The following is a 24,819-nucleotide window of genomic DNA, read 5'->3' as shown; positions in this document are numbered from 1 at the left end:
ACTGGTTTATTAGTGGAGTAGCTGAAATATTTGAACTGGAATATTCCATTTCCACTCAGCTGAAATAGCATATTTAGCCAAAGATTCAGTAAGCAGGGTTTTTCAGACTAAAGGATATCTTAGAGAGACGCCTTTTCAATGTATTTATATTTAAGAAAAAATACTTTTTATTGCCTCCTCGTCTGCAGGATTTGATAGTACAAGCTACTCTACAGTAAACACAAAGGTGCTTCCGTTTAACAACTTATGCTCAATTGTCGTAATATTTCATTGTTATTAAAAAAAAACATTGAAAAAAAATCAAAATTCTTCAGTATAGAGTACATCCGCACAAGTTCTTTTCGACGCACCAGATATTTTGCTTTATCACGTATCACACAGTACATTTGGTACAGGAGAAGTGTTGTGAAGAGAAAAAAAAACTTACAATGTAAGGTTCTGTTTTTCATTAAACTTATATTCCAAAAATTATTACGAAAGCGTGTTCCTCATTTTTCATTTTCACTAATTGCCTTCCAAAAACTCCTTCAGTTCTATTGTATAAACTTTCTAATCAAGTCCAGTTCTTGTTGACGAGCTTGTGTCACTGTCGGCGGGTCCTGAGTGTTGGAGGATCTGGATAGAAAAGAACAATATCATCAATAAAATTAATTGTATTATAATAAGTCGACTAATTAACTACTTAAGAAATAACGAAGCGCGTGAGGTCTAAAATGGAATGCAAATGAATAACAAAACCCCACGAGGCTCAGAAAAAATCAGCCTGATTTTGAGAAAAATAAAAGGAATATGTAGGCGAAGTTTTCGTTTTATGAAAGTGTTTTAGAAACACCGGCTGCTTTAGAAAAGGTTTTAGGATAATCGTCCGCCATTTCGGTTTGTTTGTCTGAGTCGTGACGTCACTCGAGCGCTTCGCTATTGGCAAAATCACGTTTTTATATTAACAATGAGCAGTTCGCTTCTTTTAGTGGATTATTTAGGGCGTATTCATGTGCAACATACGCGTATGGCCGTCGAATTTGCCTGTTGGAATTTTTATTGTAGTTGAGCTAAAAAAAAAAACAATATGCGACGACCATATATGCGTATGTTGCAAATAAATCCACCCTTAAAAAATGGCAGATTGTTTTCACACGACAAGTAAGGAAAGATCAAGCTTAGGTCTTCAACGATGCAGCAAAGCTCTTATAGGGTAAAGGGTCTCCAAAATGACCTATATCTTCAATTCCTGTTACAAAATATGTATAAATTCAAAAGGATCTTTTAAAATAGAACCCTTGAGCTTTTTTTGTGATGATAGCTCTGACTTAAAGCTTTACTGGAACAGTGTCAGCCAGAAAAGGTTATAATTTCTTGGCCTGGGCTTCTGCGTAAATAGATGTTATCTTTTAAATAACTTTCTTTTTAGCTCGTTTTCAAATTAATCTTTTGCATTGTCACGCGTCAAAAGAATCATTGCGTGACCACTTCTCCCCTTTAACATAGAAAAATCCATAATTAAAATGTACCTGAGATCAAGATGATGGGCTCCACCCTTGACCAGAACTGCTACTAGTGTTGGGGAGACATCTTGCAGTACCTGAACACAGAATCGAAAGATTTGTAATATTAATATACACGAACCAATTATTCTTACAATAATACTGGCTTATGCCAGTAACAATACAAACATACCCCTCCTGGTCTCCACGGATCCAGGTCGCCATTGGAGAAAATTATATTTGAAGCTGAAGATATGTCTGAATAAAAGAAGGAAAACAATTTAAATATAACTAGTACCAGGAGGTAAGGGTAATTTTGAGGAGGTTATTACTTTTATTACAATTAATTTTGAGGAGGTAAGGGTAAAGGTACCCCTAATGCAAAAAGCTGTTTTCTTGGGACTGAATCAGGCACCTTCCTGAGATGGGATATAGAGCAAATATAACATTTTCCAAGTGGCTTGTAAAATTTATATTATGCATCAGCATATAAAGGTTTTGGCTTTGAATGAAGCCCTAATAACCTCGCATTGGTTGAAATGTAATACACATTGCCTTAGAATTGTTGCTTTTACATGTCGGTTGCTCTGCTGCAAAGTTGCAAAGCCAAGCTTTGAGCGCTTATAAATAAGTGATCGGCAACTACCGGTAGTTTCTCCTCACAACATCAATACAAAATCAGACATACAGGCCGTGAGAATACAGAGGCTGATCATCAAAAGTGAAACTGCCACCACAAGGAATAATATATAGAGACATGAAAGAGGAATTGGCATGTTGACATCAGGACTGAAAGCACACTTAGTCCAAAACGTACTTACTATTACTGGTGTAGCCTGGGAGTAGGCGCATGTTTAGGAATACATGCACAAGTTGTGAAGCAGCAAAATTTGCTGACACCCTGCAGGCATAGAATCCAACATTTCCTAATTTCCTAATTTCTTCCCTGAATTAAATTGCTGCTCGCACCGGCTTGAAATGAGACGCACTTAACCAGAAGTGGAGTGAAGTTTGTGCGATATACATGTAAACATGCATCTTGAGTACACATGAGTATACACTGAGTAAGTTTTGAAACATTTTAGTCAGGGCCGGTCTTGATAACAAAGATACTAACAGGCAAACAGCTCCACAACTCAAAAACAAAGATTCTCGCAGAGTATGAATAAATTGTATTCATACTTCTCATAAAATCTGGTGCCTTTTTGTTTTATCCAATACGTTTATACAAACATGTATCTCCGTCACTTGGACACTTCACTCCACTTTTGGTGTTTTGCTGTTAAGCAAGGCGCCCAGTGTGACCACTTTTATTTTCACATTCTTTCATCGTTTCCATCAAATTCTCGCTTTCCGCTTTTTTTCCCGTGATGTGGTCACATTTGTGTGTAAGTAATGCCCCAATTTGGAAGTACAAACTTTGTGCTAAAGTACTAGTGGCATTAATTATTTCAATGTCCAGATGGACGAACCTTTTCCCCAGAGCTGAATGGCTGTCCAGCCGGGTCTTTGGGCCACACCCCATTTTTCCTGGCAGTACTTTTCTCTCATGTCAGGAGTCCACGGCAGAGCTGGAAACATGTCCGTCTTGTTGTTTGAGCCTGCTGGTAGTGGCAACTCAGTACAGGCCTGAAAAATGTGTCATTTTTGTTGAGTATAAAGTATGCCAAAGAAACCCTTAGCCTCATGATTATGTTTCCAAACAAAGGATTTTCTTTCATCAATGCAATGCTTAGGTTTTCTTAGGTATTGGTTTGCAACTTCAGTGCTAGCTTTATGCAATTGGTCTATAATTTCATTACATTCATTATAATCCTCCAGGCTTGATGGATGCAAAGCTAATATTATCTGTTATAACCCACCGATTAATTTTTGCGCACTCATTGGACAAAAGGCATCACGTGGTAGAAAAAATCGGACAATGGGTATCAGACAATATACCCCAATCCAATTTGATATCCGTCGCCCAATTTTATAGAAAAGTGCAAAACAAATGAACATAAATCAATCAACTTGCATTATTTTTAAACAGAGTTATGCCATGATTATTATTTACTGTAGGTTTTTCCTATTTACCGATGATAAAGCGCGTTGTAGAAATTAATCAGAGGGTTATAAAATAAATAAACCCTTTTTGGCTTGCTGGTATATTAGGGGATAATGCCCTTGGCTGAAAGATTGTCCTCAACTGTTCATTTTTCGGTCAATCTTTCATCCTTCAGTTGGCATTTCCCTGCCTGTTCCGCTCTCGGTGTTGGGGGTGCCGCGGGCGTTTTCTCTCCCATCTCCAGAGCCTGGACGGCTACATTATCCCCCAATATACCAGTCACCTGAAGGGGTTTATTCACTAAATATTTAACCTTTAAAAATGTCAAAGGTGGGTCTGATGCAATGCTTGGCATTAGGGGGGCTTTATCAGTGTGGGTGCAACAATTTGCTGGACACGAATTCTTTAATATATTTAGGATTGTGACAGAAAAGTGTGCATTATAGTGCTACTGGCCATTATTACGAGCCTCTTGAGGTACCACGTGTTGAAAATTTAAGGAACTATATTAAAATATCACAAATGTGTTTTCCAATACCTGATAGTCCCAGGCGCGGCTATCTGGACCAAGACCACAGCCCGTGGGATCAGCACATTCGATGAACTCAGTGTCTGGATCAAGGCAAGGCAATGTCCCATTGGTGCCATTGTAAACCATCGCTGTGACATCAGCCAGACCTTGAAGCTTGGATGACGCATTGGCCATCATTTTACATGCCAAGTTCACAGGGTGCCCAGGCAATGGAGCAAGGAAGTTGGTGGGATACGGATAATCACCCATAGCAAGGCTTGTGAAACTGTTACGAATCCAACCTAACATGTGAGGGATCTGCCACATAAATGCATGTACAATGTAAGTACCGGTAAATACAATATTTAGTGAATGATGGAAATAAGATAGCAAGAAAAACAAACAAATTGACAGACAGACAGTCAGACAAGACTGCAAGACAGCTAGCCAGAGAGCAGACAGACAGACAGACCTTTTTCCCCTGATGAAGGGCTCAGTCTGAAACATCTGAAACTTTACACATTTTAAATTACCGACACCTGCAACTCAATAAGTTAGAGAACTTTGTTTTAACTTTGTAACTTTCACTAGTGCCAGTCGCAACACAGAATTTTTTCCATTTATCACTGATCATTAGACAGACAGACAGACAGACAGACAGACAGACAGACAGACAGATAGATAGATATAAAACTAGACAGACAAGAAGAAAGCATAATTGGAATGATAACTACTAAGATGCTGGCCTTTGATCAAGCAGCTGCCATTGTGCAGATAAAGTAATATTAAGTAACATTCAGGAAAACAAAAATTGGTTTGAGGAATCAGCTAGGAGGAAAATTGGGGAGTGAACAGAACAGTGTCCGACTGAGTGATGACGTTAACTTTTAAAAGGGAATTTTTTTAACTTTTGAGTTGACTTATCAGGAGGTTTCAAAAGTTATAATGTATTACCTGTTCTGTTGACTCAAGTGGTTTGCAGAGTTTAAATATCTTTGAAAGTTCAGCAAGGCCTGCAAAAATGACAGATTATACCATATTCATAGGGATCGAGCTATGTACAAGTTTGTATCATGTTTTATACCTATAATTACAAAAACGCTGGTTAAAAACACTCAGTTTGATCAACTGTACTCAAACTAAGCTGTACTCAAATTCATACCACCAGATCAGATTACTGGGATGTGTGAATTGAGATTTGTTTTGAATTATGTACCAGTACTAAGAATATATATTTTCTATAACTGGTATTATAATTATTATAATTATTTTTCTTTCATGGCAAATTCAAACAAAAATGCTCAATGTTTCTTGTCATTTGAAAATTCCGTTAGATTTTTATACAGTACCTGATCATCAACAGAAAATAACATTTTTACACAATAAGCTTTGAGACTGTTTTTGGAGGGAAGAGGAGGGGGCTTATCTTCAGAATTCTATGGCAGAAGGATAGAATAGCATATGAAACATAACTATTAGGCTTAGTGTACCTTCTGATCCTTGATTTTTCAGCATCTCAAGCATTTCAAAAGCAGTAATGATGTAACCAGGGCAGTTAGGATCAGCATTTAAAAAGTCCTGTGCAAAAAATTGAACAGCAGAATATACTGTATGAAGCAATGCTTATAAGAGATCTTACTATATGTAATCCTAGTCCTCAAAGTGAAAAGCCTATATTTATTAATTTTTGAGGTTTGCTATGCTGTATTTAGGTAACACCATCTATATGGGAATTCTAATAAATTGTTGTTGTTGTTGTTTTTGTATGAATATAAATCACCAGCAAAAAGTTATATCCAGAACCTATTTCAGTTTGCATTGAATCAAAATTTTACATAATTGCGGGCCCGGAGGCCCGCACCCTATCTGCAGTGACGCGGATTGCGTTTCGCGTGCGCGCCACGTTAATAAAAGGCGAACAGAAGAGTTGAAAAATTGTTCTTCCACTTGACGATCGGAATGCGAAAATGTGTCAATCACGACAGTTTGTCGTCCCGGAGGAAATCTGTTCTCAGACGATCGTCACATTTATAGATCTAAGCTTCTGTCACATGGAGATTGCAAACTTTACATTTTCAGCCTTGTTTTACGGGTGTTGCTTTTCGATTTGCTCTGATTGTTGCGCATAAACCACGGCAAAGCACTTATCGACACTGCCATCTAAAATTACGCACTCTCGTACCAGTACCTTTTCTAGTGCGTCAAGGCCCGCACTTTCTAACCTGTGGTTACCACTAGTTTATACTTTAGAAAAGGTCGAAAGAACATTTTTATATGAATACAACTTTCAACTGGTAGTAAATAAATCACCTGTGTTACTGCAGAAAAGAAGAACTCCCTTTCACTTCCCTTGAATGTAATCATGTAAATCGGAGCACTGGCTGCCAGGGCTGCATCAATCACATTTGGATATTTGAATCTCATGTAAGCACTAAGCATACCACCATAACTGAAATGAAGTTTACAAATTAAGTAAACTTTAAATTTTAGTCATTTTACAACCCATGTTGCAATATCAAGCCAGCCCAATATTTTGCCAATTCACCAATGAATACCCATTTTATACTTCTGGCCCCAGCTGTTCAAAAGGGTGGAATTAGCTATCCACTGTACAAGTCACAGTATCCACCCAATGAAAAAGTGTTAACAAAAACAAGCTATGTATATCTATATGCTATCCACGGGATAGTGATTTTTCTGGTGGACGGCATTACTCACCCTTTGAACAACTGGGCTTTCGGAGGAGAGAGGAAATCTGAGTCCCTTGCTTAAGAAGTTCACAACTTGGTGACAATGGTCAGCACTCAAGCAACAAATATCTATGTACAGGAGGCAAATTCGTTTGCATGCTGGGGGGTGCCACTCAGGTTTAAGTGATCCAGGGTCAAATTCTACCCATACCCAGTTTCTTGGACAAGAAATTATCATATAGTGCCCCTCTCCACCAAGTGTAATTAATTAATATATGGGGTCACCTGTCCAGCTAAATTTAATACTAGCCAAGTGCAGGGTAACAAACTAGGATCACATCCATGCCACTAAAATTAATAAGTTATACTAAAGAAAACAAGAGTTCATACATGTAGCACCAGTCATATGGCCATGGGCCACTAGGTTCTCACAGGCTTTATTTTACCAGTAAATATATAGAGGATAGTACATGGTTGCACAGAGATAAGAAATTTGATCTTTGAGTGTTGAACACAAGAAGATAAATTTCACATCTCAGCAGCCATGTATTATTCTGTTTATTATAATTCCTACTACATTAGGATGTGAGTGCAAAGGTATCGATTGTTCCGAACATTTTCCCTTTTCCGAAGATTCCGAAGTTGCTGGAATATGTTTCCACTTAATATCGATAACTTTGGCTCATTGCCTTGGGCATTAAAAATGGCAAATGCAGAGCTTATTGGTCAAATGATATCATATATGTGTGATATCATTTTTATCCACACAATGTGATACCATTTTTATCGATTTGCTACCACTTGCTATACCACTGCAGTTTAATAATAAATGTACGAATGACAATTAACATAATAATAATATAATAAATTAAGGTATGAATTGTGATGGTCAATAACAATTACAATAAATCAAAAAGAATTTATCCCAGCTTAATTAGAACAAATAATAAATTATGTATAGGAGAATGAATAAAGATAATTTCACTGTTGGCTGCTCACCTTCCACCAAAAGCAACAACTTTACTTTTTGTCGCTTTAAACTGAATCTTCAGTTCTGTTACTAAAACAGCAAAGTCTGCCAAAGCTTGCTCCACTGTAAGGTAACCAACTTTATCATGGTCAAATGATGATGAACCAAATGGCATGGATTCTCCATAATATCTCTGTTTTTGTAATAAAAAAAGAAAAAGACAAGAAAAAATGTTAAGCATCAGAAACGTCTCACTAGCTAGAAGTTCGATCATGCACTCAGATGCATATCTCTCTCTTTTTTTTTTTTAAGGCTTCATGCTCGCTTGCAATTGCAGCATGGAAAATGCAAAGTGCGTGAGAGGGAGGTTGCTAGAATAAGGGGTGCTGAATCGTAAATGCGATACTTTACAAGATGGCAAGACTGATATCTTTTCTGTCAGCCCGAGACTGTTTTAGCCTTACAAAAGAAATCAAACTCAAAGAAGGCGCCAAAGAAAAAATTGAGAAACTAAATTTTGTGACATGCATTTTTGGAAGGACCATTCACCAGCCCTAGAATTGTCAGCTACTAGTAAAAATCCCTAGTTGCCAACTTGGAAAATAAATAATTAAAATTAATAGAGTTTAAGAACATGGGCACAAGGCAGCTATAGCTACAGATGTAACACATAATTCTGAAGCACTGTATCTATTAAACACAAAAAAATGTCTATGTATTACTTACATGTTCACCAAATATAACTAATGCATTAAATTTCTGGGCTGACTCAAAGACAAAGCCAGAATTGTCCCAGAAACCAGTAATGGGTCCTTCATTGCCAGTGTAGAAGAATATAGGTCCATTTTCATCCCAGTATTGATCTGTCAAACAATAAATATAATTAATATACTACCGGTAAGTTTTATTAATTATTACTGAATGACATGCCATTGAATATTTTCATCAGGTTTGGGGTGCAATTTCTCAGTATTTCTGCATTTATTTTGAGCATTTAATTTATTAATGATAAAAATGGTTCTCCTCATTCCACACGTAATGCGAAGGGGTGTCTGGAAAACCGAATACGAATAGTCGCAAATAGCGAATAGTACGAATAGTGCGAATAGTCGTGAATAGTGATGAAAAGTGACGAATGGTCGCGAATAGTGATGAATAGTGACGAATTAGAGACATGTAATTCCCAGTACCTCGCAACAACGTGGGATTTTCCCGCTAAAATGCATGGAGGCTTGGTAGGAGAGAAGTTATAAATGATAAACGGAATTTCTTATGTTTTATACCATTAAAAGCGTGTTCATTAGCTTATTATTGTGTTTTTTTGTTTTCTTGCCGGTGATCGACAGCCCCAGGCAGAGTCCAGAAAAGAAAGGATTAAAATAAATGCAAGCAAGCGTTGCGTGACGAGCCTAAAAACGGCTGCGAATAAGACTGGCTTTGCATGCGTGTTGTTTTTTATAACACAACTTATATTAATCCTCTCATAGTGGACACCCTCGGACGCGAAAAAAGTGTCCCAACTGGCGGCCGCTACGAATGGTTCTTGAGCAGCCACTAGAGGTGTAGGGGATAGATGGCCACTTACGGGAGCTTGCCACAACATATGGTAAACATGTTGGTGGGTTTCGCCGACGGAATCGAAAATTGTCTATCGCGCGGAATGATAAGGGTTTTTAATTATTTTATTTGTGGTGTCCACTTAAAAAAAAGAAAAATCTAATCTCGATGTCGGCCGCACACCCAAAAGATTTGTATGGGTAAAAGGGGTTTCTAAAAGGTGGCCGAGAGAGCGCCGCACGTCCGAAGGAGAAGATCAATCTATACATTCTTATTCTTTTATTTTTCTGTTCGTGCCTCGATCGCGGTTCATGCAGTATATGGTTGGTCGGCTTGGCTTTGATCATGTGATTCATATTTATCTCTTACTCTCTTTTGGTGTGGGCGCTGTCATTTCTTCTTCTGTTGCTCTGTGCGTGTGGTGGTAATTTTGTGCTCTGTGGCTTTCACGACTTGGCTCGTCACTTTCATGATTTCAGCGACTATTTGTACTTTCGGTTTTCCTTCGCGACTTTTCACTTTTGTGACTTTCGCTTTGACTCTGTTTGTGAGATTTTTGTGTCTCTTTGGATCGTGAGATTGAACTAAAAATCATGAGTCTCACGGCAAAATCGTAAGACTTGAGCGGTCTGTATGCGCATCCCTACTGTGCAACCTTATTCATGTTGCAATGTCACGCCACTGGTATAGTATTGAGCGTGTGCACTAAGGGAACTTTCTAAAGACGAGTAGCGGGGTACATATAGACAAATTACAGTTTGCAACATGTATGTACTGCTCACTATCGACTGGTGATGAACAGTCAACTAATGGGCAAAAAAGTCAATTATGTTTTCAAATATCATTTTGTCCCAATTTGTGGGTTTTACTAGTCAAGAGTAATTGAATAGACATGTATTTACTGTGCGTAGGAGTTCAACTTTATTATCTCAGAATAACTAGTGTCATGCTACCTTGACTCTTTATTTATAAGGTGACACCTTTTTAAGATCTCGAGGACAGTTAGGGCAGGTCCTGAAGGTGTCCGTCTTGGAGTGATAACTGTATTAATGCTTTAGAATCAAATTATGTGCAGGGGCCTGTTTCTCGAAGGTCCCGAAAAGTTTTCGCACCGGAAAGCAATAGCAAAATCTTAAACCTTATGATTACAGAGCAGACTTTTATATGCATAATTTTAGTTTGAACAGAGGTTCCTTTCATTCAAGGTTCGGCCCAGCCTACTTTTTTTAGATACAGATAACTAAAAAGCCTTGCGCCCCAGTTCCAATCCATACCACCCAATGGAAGGTCAATGGAATTCTGGAGGGGTGGAAGGGAATCAAAAACCAAAATTTTCAAAGGAAAGTATGGGGTTTAACAGGAATTTCAAGAGGTGTGGGGGGATTCAAACCAAAAACCTTCCGTGGGAGGGGTATGGATATTTTCTGGAACACCACAACATATGATGAAAAGTGTGATTTTTACTAGGTGTTTATTATATTTTCTTTGGATATAAATTTTTGCTAAAAAGTTTCATACAAATCCTTATAATTTTGACGCCGCCATTTTGACCGATTTGTCAAAGCGTGAGCCTGGGCTCCCTGTGTTCCACACTTACTGTTTTCTCAAAAAAAAATTAAAATAATGCAGCTCATCTTTTACGTCAGTGCACAGATTAACCTGACATTCAAAAAAGCTTTAAACATTTAAGTTTATATAAAAGATTCAGCCTTGTTCAATTATTTAGCTGACGCTCTATATAAAAATTAAGATCAACACAAATGGGTTTAAACATTTCTGCGACATGTACAGTGACTTACCTGTGTAAAGGTAACGTTGTTTAAACGTTTTATCTTGAACGAAGTTGAAGTGATCGACATTCTGCTCATAATAAGCGGTCTTGTAAGGAACGGTAGCACCAGCGATGGAAAAGAAGGCTAGTAAGACGAGCGAAACATCCATCTTTGACTTTCTGCTTTCGCTTTGAGCCGATTTTACTACAGGTTTCACGTGAAGGTCTTGTGAGGGAGTTACAGCCCAGTCTCCTCCCGGTCAATAGTGTTGCGTGACCAGAAATCCTTCTGAGCGCGTCACGGGTTGCTCACATCCCCGGCTCACATCACAAAACATAAACCTTTTTTGGACCAAAATATACGCCGCCGTGGGAATTAAGTGATCTTATTTTTTATAAAAGAATAAATAAATAAAAGTGTTAAAACGAAACGGGTGGCTGGAGCCAAAAACATCTCGGAAACATCCTACGTCACAAAACCCGAGGGGCACTCCTTATAATGGACGGCTACACCTGAGTACCTTTTCCGAACTAGAGGTGTATTTACGGGTAGGGGTTTCACGAGTTAAGGTATAGAAAGAGGAGGAAAAACTGTATTTTGATGGGGTTTATCATTTGTATTTTATTTTTTTTAACCTCGGGGTGGGATCACCCCGTTTAAAACTTTGAGTAACTGACGCGCCGGTTACGAAACAGAAGCTTTGTGACCCAGTATCTAACGTGTTTCCTTGATATACACTGTTGAAGTGTATATCAAGGCAAACACGTTAGATACTGGGCCACAGAGCTTCATTATCTCTTGAAAGTTTGTTAATGTTCAGCTTCAAGTTAATTAGTGCTCTATGGTGGAGACAAACTTGAGAGGAAACAACTCTCCGCTGTGATCTCAAACATTTCTAATCTCCATTCAGGAACCTTTTCGGAATCTAGTAGCTTACACCCGGGGTTGGTGTACTTTGTAGGGGTTCCAGGCTTTACCTGAATTTGAATGAAGTTTTAAGAGGTTTAAGAAGGGAAGTTGAAGAAAGGAAAGAAACCCAGGCTTGGGGAGGAGGAGCTGAAAGTTTTTCAGCTCCATTCCTCCCCAACAAATTATAATTTTACCGGCAGCTACGCAGGCTCATTTCTCTAAATTTTACTAATCCTTCGAGAAAAACTACCTTCTCCCAAAAATCACCCAAAAATTAACAGAACACTGCAAAACATAGATATGGGACGAGTGAAGCGTTTCTGGATTCTCTGAAACGCGAAAGAGATATTTCAGTTAAACCCATTGAAAAAACGGCCCTCAGGTGAAATCCCGACTTAAAAGGACCTTACAAAATGTCTCACGGTTCATTCAGCTAAGGGAGCATTCAAGTAAAAAATTAAAAGGAGATACAGTATCTGACTCGTCCCCAGTCGTCTCTTATGCGAAAATTACAAGACGCGAAGGATGATGAAAGACGATTGGTGACGAGTCAGAAGCAGTATCCCTTCTGTAGGTATGTGAACGGGTATAAGGAAGGCTTACCTTTTCGCATCTGTCAAAAATGGTTTACAAGAGTTAACGATTTGGCCCCCTCCCTCGGGGTGTATAGATCAAGGACAGTTTTTATATTTATATGAGGGGGGAGGAGGGCGGTCCAACATATTTTGCCATGGTATTACATGATATCATTTGTTTCGTATAATAAAACGATTATGGAATTCAACTTTTCCAATACTGAAAAATATCTACGAAACAGCTGCCTTGTAATAGTTGGTGTATTGCTGTTGCAAGAGAAATGATATCTTCAGTCTTGGGATCAGCGAAGCGCACGAGTGACGTCATAACTCAAACAAACACACCGGAATGGCGGACGATTTTCCTAAAACACATTTTGAAATAGCCGGTATTACTAAACACTTTATTAAAACGAAAACTTCGCCTAGATTCCTTCTATGTCTCTCAGAACACGCTGATGTTTTCTGCGCCTCGTTGAGGGTATAAACATAAATTTTGCATTCTATTTTTAGCCCCCGCGCGCTTCGCTATTTAAGGGTTATTTGACCGTTCTGTCAAATACAACAAGTACCATAAAGAAGCATTAAAATTTTGAATGATTTTATTAAAATATTAAGATTACATGTTCATCCGAGCTGTTTCTCAACGGATGCAAGTACTTTCATTGTACTTTCTCTTTGTACTTGGTATTTTATGTCGATGAGTTTTTTGTTCTAATACAAAACCATTAAAAACGCTTGATAGTATCTGCACTACAAAAAACCTATAAAGATAAATGAACGACACCCCTTGTGCCTTCTTGTATATTACAATGCTAAATATAATACATCTGGATTTGATCCTCAATATACATGACTCACTTGGGCGGCGTAATAGCTCAAAGGATCAGCTAATATTTAGCTGGACCACTTTTTTCGATTCTTGTTTTTCTCGAAAGCTTTTCCCAACAAGGTTAACAGCACTTCCCTTGATATGTACTACCAACTTATTTTCTAAGTACCCAACTAGCTAACCTAAGATAATTGCTGTTGTCCAACTTCTTTGGATTTATTTTTTTGGTAGACTGATTTTACTTCAACCATGAAATAGTTATTACTCAATTGGACGCTAATTTCCTTGTCATTATATACACACTAAGTGCCCTTACTACAATTTCTTTGTGCCCCATCTTTTTATATTTTTAGATCTGCCCCTGAGATGCACTTGTTAAAATTTTGAGTACAACTGTGACCAATGGTAACTTCTTTACTAACAATACAGTCAATGAAAATTGGCTGAGTCTGTGATCTCCATCAGGCATGTTGCTTATTAACATGGTGTGCTCGCACAATTCTGACTAAACAACAAAAATCTGAAACTCTTTGGGTATTTCTTCAAACATTTGCCAAAACAGCATACTGTTATGGACCTGTCTAAACTAAGTAGTGCATTGAAGAACTGTTAGCACCAGCTTTTGAAATATTACATGAAACGTTCCGATCGGTTTTCTCTCGAAAATGTCATTGATAACTTTAAATCAGTCAATTTTCAATTCCACTACCATGAACATAGTCAACTTGTAAGTTAGCAACAGTTTGGCGAGAAAAGAACAAATGACAATTGTACACTCTTATAGTTGAACTGGAACTATTTTGCAATGGACGTTCATGTAGGAGATATCTTCACAGGCAAATCAACGTGAATGAGACAAAGTTTCTTGCAGTTATACCTCCGTACATGTCATCAGACTACATTACAAGCGAAATTTATTGTGCAAGAATATACACAGCTGTAGCACTTTTCTCAGAATTCTACAAAGAAAGTTCATGGGAGATGTAACATGATGCAACGGTTCCAATTTATTTTCCAGTAAAGACAGCAGTTCAGTTCTGCTTTCTGTACAAACTGCAAGTACTCCTTTATTTTTCTCCTATGTGATCTTTAAACATACCTGCGTTTTCATCAATTCAACTTGGCCAGAGAAAAATGTGGGCCTACTCCATGTCTACCTTTCACGATACTGTCTCGGAATGCAAATGAAAACAACATTCCAGCATACTGAGAAAGCTGTTTGGCAATACAAAGAGTTTCACAAAGAAGCTGCACCATGTAACAAAAACAAACTGTTTAGCAACACAGGTTTTGCAAAGAAACTGCATCATATAACAAGAATATGTTTGAAACCACTCTATCTTGCAACATCTCTCATGAAACCACAATAAACAAAATAGATGTTTTACGGTTACATTTTCTTTTTAAAAAAATATAAACTTTCGACAACCTGGAGTGTTGTCTTCGCCTGATAAATTGAAAACTGAAACAAATAGGCAAGTTCTATTCACTTTTTTGATGTGTACATGAACTTAGAAATGCAAATACTAGACTGGCGTTAAAAATTAAATTTTGCCAGAGTTCTAGTGTTCAACACACAATGGGCTCTCCATGCAAGCTTACTGTTAGATTAAGAGAAGTTAGTAAACGTTTACTGAAATCACATCCAAGGAGTTTACTTGGATCACTGTGGTCGTTAATTGTTAAACTCAGAGACGCTATCGTGTCACTTTTCGCCAGACTGTCGCACAGATTATTTAACCAGTTGCCACTCATACCACCGTAGTTGTTCAATGTAAGACCAAGTGTAGTTAATGACGCGTTTTTCACCAAACCATCAGCCAGACCAAGTCCCCAGTGTTCACTTATGTCACTGTAGATGTTGAATGTTAGACTCAGTGTAGTTAATGACGTGTTTTTCGCCAAACCATCACCCAGACCACGTACCCAGTCTTCAGTTGTGCCACCATAGTTGTTTAATGTAAGACTTAGTGTAGTTAATGACGTGTTTTTCGCTAAACTAGCACCCACACAACGTGCCCAGTCTCCACTCATGTCACTGCAGCTGTCGAATGTAAGATTAAGTGTATTTAATGACGTGTTTTTCGCCAAACCACAACACAGAGTTAATTCCCAGTCTCTACCCATGTCAGTGCAGCTGTCGAATGTAAGACAAAGTGTAGTTAATGAATTGTTGTTCGCCAAACCACTACCCAGACCAAGTCCCCAGTCTCCACTCATGTCACTGCAGCTGTTGTATGTAAGACAAAGTGTAGTTAATGACGTGTTTTTCGCCAAACTATTATCCAGACCAAGTCCCCAGTCTCCACTCATGTCACTGCAGCTGTCGAATGTAAGACTAAGTGTAGTTAATGACGTGTTCTTCGCCAAACCATCACCCAGACCAAGTCCCCAGTCTCCACTCATGTCATTCCAGCTGCTGAATGTAAGACTAAGTGTAGTTAATGACGTGTTTTCCGCCAAACCATCACCCAGACCACGTCCCCAGTCTCCACTCATGCCAACCCAGGGGTAGAATGTAACACTAAGTGTAGTTAATGACGTGTTTTTCGCCAAACCATCACCCAGACCACGTCCCCAGTCTCCACTCGTGTCACTGTAACTGTCTAATGTAAGACAAAGTGTAGTTAATGACGTGTTTTTCGTCAAACCATCACCCAGACCACGTCCCCAGTCTCCACTCATGTCATTCCAGCTGCTGAATGTAACACTAAGTGTAGTTAATGACGTGTTTTTCGCTAAACCATCACCCAGACCAAGTCCCCAGTCTCCACTCATGTCATTCCAGCTGCTGAATGTAAGACTAAGTGTAGTTAATGACGTGTTTTCCGCCAAACCATCACCCAGACCACGTCCCCAGTCTCCACTCATGCCAACCCAGGTGTCGAATGTAAGACTAAGTGTAGTTAATGACGTGTTTTTCGCCAAACCATCACCCAGACCACGTCCCCAGTCTCCACTCATGTAACTGCAGCCGTTGAATGTAAGACTAAGTGTAGTTAATGACGTGTTCTTCGCCAAAACATCACCCAGACCAAGTCCCCAGTCTCCACTCATGCCAACCCAGGGGTAGAATGTAACACTAAGTGTAGTTAATGACGTGTTTAACGCCAAACCATCACCCAGACCACGTCCCCAGTCTCCACTCGTGTCACTGTAACTGTCTAATGTAAGACAAAGTGTAGTTAATGACGTGTTTTTCGTCAAACCATTACCCAGACCACGTCCCCAGTCTCCACTCATGTAACTGCAGCCGTTGAAAGTAAGACAAAGTGTAGTTAATGATGTGTTTTTCGCTAAACCATTGCCCAGATCACATGCCCATACTCCACTCAGGTCACTGCACATGTTTAATGTAACACTAAGTGTAGTTAATGACGTGTTTTTCGCCAAGCCATCACCCAGAACACGTGCCCAGTCTCCACTCACGTCATCAGGACTGATGTTAAGACTAAGCTTACTTTTGGAGGTGTCGTTAAGTTTTGTTAAGACTGAGATTAATGACGGAGAAACGTCGGTAGTGGAATAATTGAGGTCTTTACAAATCCTGTCATCTGAAGTCGAGCTTGGGGCAATCAAGGCGAAGGAACATCTTTGGTTACCTGATAACTCCTGAAGAGCACTGCTTCCGTCTCTGGTCAGTTCTCCCCAAATGTTAATAATCAGCGAGGACAGGGTCTTGCATAGCTTGAAATGCCTTAGAAAACAGTCCGCGACATCATCTGATACATTACCATGGATGTTTAAAGTGACACAAGAAGTTGAGGATTCCATCAAGAGTTTACAAAGAGTTTCTGCCCCACTGCAACTCAACTCGCCCCAAAGGTGTAAAGTTAATGACTGTAGTTTCAAATTTAAATTGTTTCCTTTCAAAACAGGACAAAGGTTAGCTACTTGTGTATTTGTTATGTTTCCAATGACATTTGGATGAACTGTAACTGACATAATTTGTTTTTTCGCTATGAGTAAATTCTCAGCGACAGTCCCCCAGTTGTCAGGAAGCTCTCCAAACACTTTCACTTCCAAAGAATTCAAAGAAGTGTTTTCCAGTAAACCTTTCTTCAAGGAGACGGCACCATTGTAGCTTAGTTTTCCACAAACAATCAGAGTAAGGGACTTTAAAGTGGCTTGTGCTGCAAGTCCTTCACCAACAGCAGCCGCTTGAGAATCTGTCATCTCTCCATACATGGTGAGGTCAAGCGAGGTTATATATTTGTTTGATAAAACGTTTTTCAAAGTCCGCATTGCAGTATTACTCGCCGCTAATCCATAAATCTTGAGGACAACAGATGTCAGTGGTGTATCTGGTGATAATTCAGTTAGAGTAATGGGACAAGCCTCATTCTGCTCAAAAAACACTTTAAATGTTACAGTAGTCGCAGTCTTACTTGCGGCTAAAGTGACATCAGGTCTCCCAGAACTATCGATGATACCTTTTAATAACTGATCAGTAATGGAAGTCAGAGTCAAGTTTTTAGACAGTGCTGTAAACAAGCTATCTGCCAGGTCACTAACCAACAAAAAGCCAATAGAAAAGGAAAGTGTTCTTAAGTGTGGCCAGGATGCTAGGAAATCAACAACTGAATTAGAATCTGTTAACTGTGCATCTTCCTTGATTGTCGCAGTAAGATGAAGAGGGTGCTGTAATTGTCGGAAGCTCTTGCAGGCATTCACAACCGTCAAAAAAACTGGATAGGTTTCATCACTGTAAACCAAGTCTAAAGTCAGTGGAAATGGGATGAAGGAACAAAGAGTCATTGCCACTTGTTCTGCATTTTTACTTTCATTAAAACTTTCTGTAAAGAAAGTCGCCTCTTGCTTAATGCACTCGTTCCAGTCCCAGTGTTTACTCTGAAGCATCGTGCCAATCTGTCCAAAAAGAACACTAGCATCCTCAGCCAGTATACCAGACAAAAAGAGAAACACTTGTCGGTAGTTGTATACGATATTGTTATAAAAATTTAACCCATATTCACGGAAAACATTCAGTTGTTCTTTGAGTATCTTGTGTGCGAGATATAAAGCAGCCAAGTACTCTTGGAACGTTTTGTGAAAGAAGTGGTACTCATGCTGTGGGTTTATCCTCTTCAAACTTGCTTCCTTGAACACAAGGCCAAGTTTGCGAGCTGCCAGATCTTTAATATTCCTTTCAAATCTTGCCAATTCTTCTTCACGAAAAGAAAACCGATCTTCCTGTAGGCATCTCCAAGCTAACTCCCCTAACGCTAATAAACTATCTTCAAAATGTTTCTCTAAATCTTTGTCATCATCAGGAGCTTCCAAGCTGTGTTTCGCACAATATCTCCTTAAAAGGCATCTGACAATGATCTGATAAAGTTCTGTGCGAAATGAGGGTAGTTCTCCTTGATAATCTTCGAAAACAACACATAGAAGAAGCAGATTTAATGCATTGTTTAGCAATGCATCCAGGAAATCATTTTCTTGAATTTCTTTAATAAGCCTCTCTCCTGTTGGCAAATGCTCAGGTCCAGCATTCCTAAAATGTTTTCTGATGTAATCAAAAGCATCTTCTTCTGTAAATCCTTCGATTTGTAAAAGAATATCAAAGTCAACCTTCTGTCGCACTACAATTCCTCTTTCTTGACGAGATGTAACCAGGACATAACAAAACGGTAAAATCTTTTTGTGAAGCAATCTATCCACATGACTTTCTGATTTTTTAGGCAGCTCATCCAGACCATCCAGAATGATCAAAACCTTTTCTTGGTAATGGAAATCTTGGATGTAATCCATTAACTCTTTCTTGGCAGTTTCCTCCATACGTTCAGGAAGAAGTTGTTCATCAATGGCTTCCAGTATGTCGCCATCAATATCCCGGCATTTAAGCAGCAGCACAACTTCAAATTCAGGAAAGGAATACTCTTTTGGAATTTGTTCTTTTGCCCAGTCATGGGCAATTTTAAGGCAAAAAGTTGTCTTGCCTATTCCAGGGCTTCCCTCTACAAGCGCAGTGACATCATTGTTGTCTTTAAAGATGTCATACATGTTCACTTCATTGTTTTCCAGCCTAAAGTCTCTTTTTCTCCTTGAAACGATTTTCAATCTGGTGTAAACTTCTTCAAGAGGTAACTGAATAGTGTTCTCCCAAAAGAGTGGTTTCAACTGGGATCGCCTGTTGTACTCGGCTTTGAGAATTCTTACAACAACAGCGAGACCACCACCTAACACAGAACAAGTTATAAGCTTTACTTGTCAATAAAAACCTTTTATCTATTCACACTATTCTCTGAAATATCCTAACAAAATGCGCCCTTTCCTATCAGCGCTTGAATGCGACACTTCCTATCAGCGCTTGAATGTTTTATAAATGCCCTGCCTCCAATAAATGCCTCCAGCCCAACCCCTTGAGCTTCTAAAATAAAATAAGCATCTGGGCACTGAAATGAATCGTTTTGATACACATAGAAAGAACCCATTATAAATATTTGTCGTAATTGATTATTATTAAACAAAATATTTTCTTCTACTCACTCTGGGTTTGACTTTCCTGGTGACTGGTCACAGGAAAATGCAACTGACTGTATTCCACAGATGAAGGAAGTTGGCCAAAACCAGGGGAGTCTTCTGAAAAGGAAGCATACCATTAAAACAACGTCATGAAAAGGCTTGATTGTATCTATGAGTTTCCTTAATGATTACTATTAGGATGCTGTTATGCTAACATGGCACATTTTCAAACAAACTCAGTTTACTTATCAAATTTTCATATTCTTTGCCTTCAAAACAATGTGCAAGAGCCAATGTAATAAAACAAACGGCCCATAGGCTAATATCATTTGCTGTGACTGCAATTTTTTCCCTACTCACTCTGGGTGTGATGACTTCCCAGGAAAGTCGGTTCTTCATGAGTTGGATTGTCTGCAGCACGAGGCAACTGATTGTGTCGCATTGATGAAGGTGGCCAGCCAAAAGAGCCTAGAGAAAAATACAGATTGATACAGAAATTGAACATTAAGTTGGATGACCACTGAGGTACATGTTACCTGTTCTCATGTGCAATTGTACAAAAACATTGAAACTACTTACCCGAAATGTGGCTTCTTGGGTAATGAGGTTCTTCATGGGTTTGATTACTTGCAGCAAGAGGTAATTGACTTGATATCACTGCTGGAGGTCGCAGGCCATAACCAAAGGAACCTTGCACTGAAGAAAAATACCATTAAAACTGTGTTAAAAAAGGCACAACAGATTACCACTCAATCTTCTTGTTCAAGCATTTTTGGGTGGGGTAGGATGTGTCATTTAAAGCAGAATACTTTATAATAACACAATTGCATTAAGTGGCTACACAGTAGAACAACCAATGACACAGAGCTAATTATTGTGCAAAGTTGGATGGTCTTCAAGTTCTCACTATTTTATCAATATGGTTGCAACTGAAGAAAAATATAAGTATTATTTTCCTACTCACTCTGAGTGTGGGTTCCTTGAAAAGTAGTTTCTCCATAGGTCTGAGTAGCAACAGGAAAAAATAACTGATTGCATTCCACTGGGTGCCAGCCATTACCAGAAGGGCCTTGCAGAAGAAAAAAAACATATGATTAAAACAATGCAATTTAACACCTGGCTGTTTTCATTCCACAGGAGAGAATCTAAATGTCAGCCGGCAGTGGAGCAATTGACAAGATTTTTTAATTGCAAAAAACCCACATGCCATGCCATCATGCCAATTAACCAATTAGATTTACAACTGTGTGTATATTGTGTTTATTAGGCAGCTAAATTGTTTCTTAGTAGCAAGCTGAATCCCCTTGTTTAATATGCCCAATTCATGAAAACAATTCCAGGAGCTAAAACCTCATGCAGTGAGGGTGACTGGCTTCAAAACCCTGTTTGAAGTTATCATTTGTTTTGATTGCACAAAAAGATTTTTCTACCCACCCTGAGGATGATGACTTCTCCAAAAAGTGGGTTCTCCATGAGTCTGAGTGGCTGAAGGGAAAGGCATCTGACTTTGCCCCACTGATGTGAACATGTCTACCCACAGAAAGAAAAAGGAGATTTTGTTAAACCAAACTTTGAGCACATCTATTTTTATTATTATATCTTTCTTTGGCACAGTTCTACCAAAACAAAGCATGCAGCAGAAAAAATCTGTTGTGTGTTGGCACTACACTGGTCAGTGTTCCAAGAAGTGTGCCACCAAATTTGGTTTGGTAACCTGGTAACCAATCATCTATACTAATCGACAGTGACATTGAGGGAGGGGAAGTGCCTTAATTTTTATTTTACACAACCTAGTTTTTTTTAAAAAGGAAAAGTTACATAGGATTTGGGGACTGAAACATTAAATATGGTCAGACCCTTAAGCAATAAAGATAAATAAAATCTTGAACCATTAAAATACAATACAGAGATTCTAACAAATTGTAGTAATTGTACAAAGTAAGTTTTCCTACTAACTCTGGTACATTTGAGGGACTGCAGCTGCAGTAAAAGGCAACTGACTGTGTTCCACTGATGAAGGTAACCTGCCATGACCAGAGAAGCCTTCCAAAAGAAAATGAAAAAACGAACTTAATAAAAACTTACACAATAATTTGTGATGCAGAATTTTTGCAATGTGGTAGAGGGGCTTTGATGTCACTTGCTATTTGTTTTTGGGGGAAATTGTACATTTATATTTCCTACGTTTTTATTTCCTACTTACTTTGAATGTGGCTTCTCTGATAGTTGTGTCCTTCTTGAATCTGACTGGCCACAGTAGAAGGCAACTGACTGAGTTCCACAGATGGCGGCAGAAAGCCAGGGAATCCTTGACCAGAAAAAAAAAGACAAATTCAAAAAGAAGCATATAATTATGTGTCCCCTAAAACAAGCCTTAAAGGATCTGGGAAATGATGATCTTTTAACAGGAAGAACTTGTAAGCTCTTTACACAAATTAAAACATATTGCACACAATGTTGATCAAAAATTTGGTAGACGTATAATTGTAGAAAAAATGTTTTCCTACTCACTCTGAGTGTGACTTGTTTGATACAATTGAATTAGAGGCTGCTCGACTGTAGACTGACGGTGTTCCACTGATGAAGCTGGCCTGTCATGACCAGAGGAGCCTTGTGAAAGAAAATGAAACTCTAAAACTCTAAATTGTGTCAAAATGTGCCATATAAATTGTATAAATAATATTTCATACTCACTCTGAGTGTGAAAGGTTGCTTTATAAGTCTGACTGGCCACAGTTGGATGCAGCTGACTGTGTTCCACAGATGAAGGCGGTCTGCCAGTGGAACCTTGACAAGAAGGAGAAAAAACATTCAGATACTAGGTCACAGACATGATCACCAGTGCCACATAAAATACTAATCAAATCCTTCAATTTCAGGAAAAGGTTTTTGTAATGCACGTAATCAATGTACTCAACTGCAACCAAAATAATGCCTTGTACTCTATCTTGACATATTTACCTTCATGAGGATCAGGATCAGTCAATTCTTCTCTAAGTCGTTTTGAAGGCTGTGTACCAAAAAGGGATAATGGTCTTTTATCCTTTTTTGTCAAGGTTGGCCTGTTCTGTGATAAGCCTAGTGAAAGAAAATGACAATAAACAATGTAATTAACAACCATTAATTTTTTTAATACCCTTTATGCAGTGATATAAATTCTAAAATTGGTTGATGAACCATAATTAACTTTCAAGTTCCACACAAGTGTTTGCATTTTTCTTTGCAAATGTAAAGTTCCGGTCATAAGATTTTGTTGGGCGAAAATACACGGCTATAAGACGCACCCTAATTTTGGCCAAAACATTCCAAAGTAAAATAGATTTTCCTTGAAAAAACCGTGCGCCTTATAACCGAATAAATACGGTAACTTAAGAAATGCAACACAACATCACAGTCATCTACAAATATGTAAAATTAAATAGCCTTGTTACAAGTACAACTTTGCCATCCAATCAGAGTTCATGTGATAAAGTACATGTAGGTATATTCAAACTGTTACAAAACTATCTAATAAATGACTGGCAAGTAGTTTTATAACATAGGGATGAAATAAATTTACTTCATACCCTGAAATTATTGTCATTGCAAAAACAAAAAATGTATTTTTTACCAAACACAATGTCCTGCATCTTTTCCAAAAGTAAGCCACAAGACTCCTGCCAACTGTACTTCTCCAAATACTTTTCACGAAGAAGTTTGGACTCAGCAAGTCGTACTTCTCTGCTTTTTTGACGAACAGCTTTGATTTTCCTGGCCCAGATTTCATGATGGTCTGAATCCACCACACATTGTGAACCATTAGGTACTTCCTTGAGGGCTTCTCCAAGTCCTGTGTTACCACTGACAAGTACAGGAAGACCAGCAGATAAGGCTTCAAGAGCAGTCAAACCAAAGCCCTCAGTCCTTGATGGCATTATCACCAGATCCACCTCAAAGAATAATCTGGCTAGTACTTCCCGGCTTTCCTTAAAGCTGCGAACAATTAGTTGATTACGGGCAATACCATGCTGAAGTAACTTTTCTGCTGTTTCACCTCCCTTCACTGCTGGCGCACAAATAAACCTGAGTTTGTAGGATTTGTCATCCAACTCTGCAATTGCTTGAGCAGCAAGGTCGTATCCCTTCAGATTAAAATCTTCACAGTCACCACTTCCAATTACTAAAACACAAAATGTTTTTCTTTCCTTGGTGGCTTGCTTTACCTCCAAAAACTCAGTGAAAATGCTTGGGGTGAGATTGAGAACATCTTGGTGCTTTTTCCCTGAGCAAAGATAACGTTTGTAAGCATCTGCCAGCTTGGGTCCAACTGCCACAACTTGATCAGCCAACTCACAGAGTTTAATCTCTGTTTGTTGCATTTGTTCACCTTCGGTAATGCTTTTGTACATCCCAAGTTCTTCAGGGGCAGTGTGAACAACTTGAATCCACTTACAATGATGACGCTGTCTTTTTATGATTGGTATTTGTCGACCAAGATGCACTCCATGTCCTATAATACAGTCCATGGCATGGTTTTCTGGTATATTAATCAGCCAATCAACTGGATCCACACCAGGCATTTTCTCTGCTTCAATGAGCTGAACCTTGTGACTAGCAGCATTGTTCTTATCTTCTTCACTGCACTGAGGGAGAAAGACACTAACTTGTACATTAGGGTGTTTAGCCAACTGTATTGAAAGTTCTCTGTTGATGGTTGACACATCTCCATTGGTTGATGATCTCCATTCACTACTTAACAGGGTAACTCTCAATGTCCTCGTTTCTGCTCCTGCCTGGCCTTCCTGTGATGTGGAGGCTATGCTGGGATCAGGGAACCCCTAAAATAAAAGAGAAAGAAATTTACTGAAGTGAAATGTTGCATGTATACCATACGAGTATTTCACTACCATAACTTTAGTCCCATTTGTGTTTATGTAACTAGTCAAGACACCTAAAAATTTATTGAGGACTGGATACAGACTAAGGATTGTTGTTGCTTCAGTAAGGCTTTCAAGATATACCAGACCT

At 38.7% G+C, this 24,819-nt stretch overlaps 2 protein-coding genes across 7 annotated transcripts in view; both read right to left on the bottom strand.

The window, feature by feature from the left end:
* Positions 1-244: 244 nt before the first annotated feature.
* On the bottom strand, positions 245-11,253 carry LOC144638412 (dipeptidyl peptidase 2-like). The gene is made up of 11 exons (XM_078497609.1): positions 11,056-11,253; positions 8,426-8,562; positions 7,729-7,892; positions 6,350-6,488; positions 5,530-5,617; positions 4,994-5,052; positions 4,067-4,357; positions 2,954-3,110; positions 1,675-1,739; positions 1,509-1,579; positions 245-615 (listed from the first exon to the last, which is right to left on the bottom strand). Exons 1-11 carry the CDS (start codon positions 11,195-11,197, stop codon positions 534-536), a joined length of 1,395 nt encoding a protein of 464 aa, XP_078353735.1. The 5' UTR covers positions 11,198-11,253; the 3' UTR covers positions 245-533.
* Positions 11,254-13,057: 1,804 nt separating this feature from the next.
* Positions 13,058-24,819, bottom strand: part of LOC144637528 (uncharacterized) — a 65,480-nt gene continuing 53,718 nt past the window's right edge. For 3 of the 6 annotated variants that reach the window (XM_078496602.1, XM_078496601.1, XM_078496603.1), the window contains exons 10-19: positions 22,507-22,599; positions 22,324-22,422; positions 22,016-22,120; positions 21,769-21,855; positions 21,247-21,342; positions 20,777-20,881; positions 20,392-20,508; positions 20,173-20,280; positions 19,837-19,929; positions 13,058-19,526 (exon numbers count right to left, since the gene is read on the bottom strand). In XM_078496602.1, coding sequence (XP_078352728.1) covers positions 14,914-19,526; positions 19,837-19,929; positions 20,173-20,280; positions 20,392-20,508; positions 20,777-20,881; positions 21,247-21,342; positions 21,769-21,855; positions 22,016-22,120; positions 22,324-22,422; positions 22,507-22,599 — 5,516 coding nt within the window. In that variant the 3' untranslated portion in view covers positions 13,058-14,913. Of the gene's footprint in view, positions 19,527-19,836; positions 19,930-20,172; positions 20,281-20,391; positions 20,509-20,776; positions 20,882-21,246; positions 21,343-21,768; positions 21,856-22,015; positions 22,121-22,323; positions 22,423-22,506; positions 22,600-22,773; positions 22,891-23,422; positions 24,630-24,819 lie in introns of all 6 variants that reach the window. The other 3 variants (XM_078496604.1, XM_078496605.1, XM_078496606.1) reach the window with 3 other exon arrangements.

Source organism: Oculina patagonica, chromosome 14 (assembly GCF_052425735.1).
Source record: "Oculina patagonica isolate OP01 chromosome 14, crgOcupat, whole genome shotgun sequence".
NCBI classification, from domain to species: Eukaryota; Metazoa; Cnidaria; class Anthozoa; order Scleractinia; family Oculinidae; genus Oculina; species Oculina patagonica.
This window is presented reverse-complemented; position numbering and strand designations above follow the sequence as displayed.

Coding starts and splice junctions, on each gene's coding strand:
- LOC144638412 (XM_078497609.1), bottom strand. CDS start 11,197: ATGGATGTTTCGCTCGTCTTACTAGCCTTCTTTTCCATCGCTGGTGCT. Junction 8,563..11,055: donor ACAACGTTACCTTTACACAG/GTAAGTCACTGT, acceptor ATTGTTTGACAG/ATCAATACTGGGATGAAAAT. Junction 6,489..7,728: donor GTTGTTGCTTTTGGTGGAAG/GTGAGCAGCCAA, acceptor ACTTCATTTCAG/TTATGGTGGTATGCTTAGTG.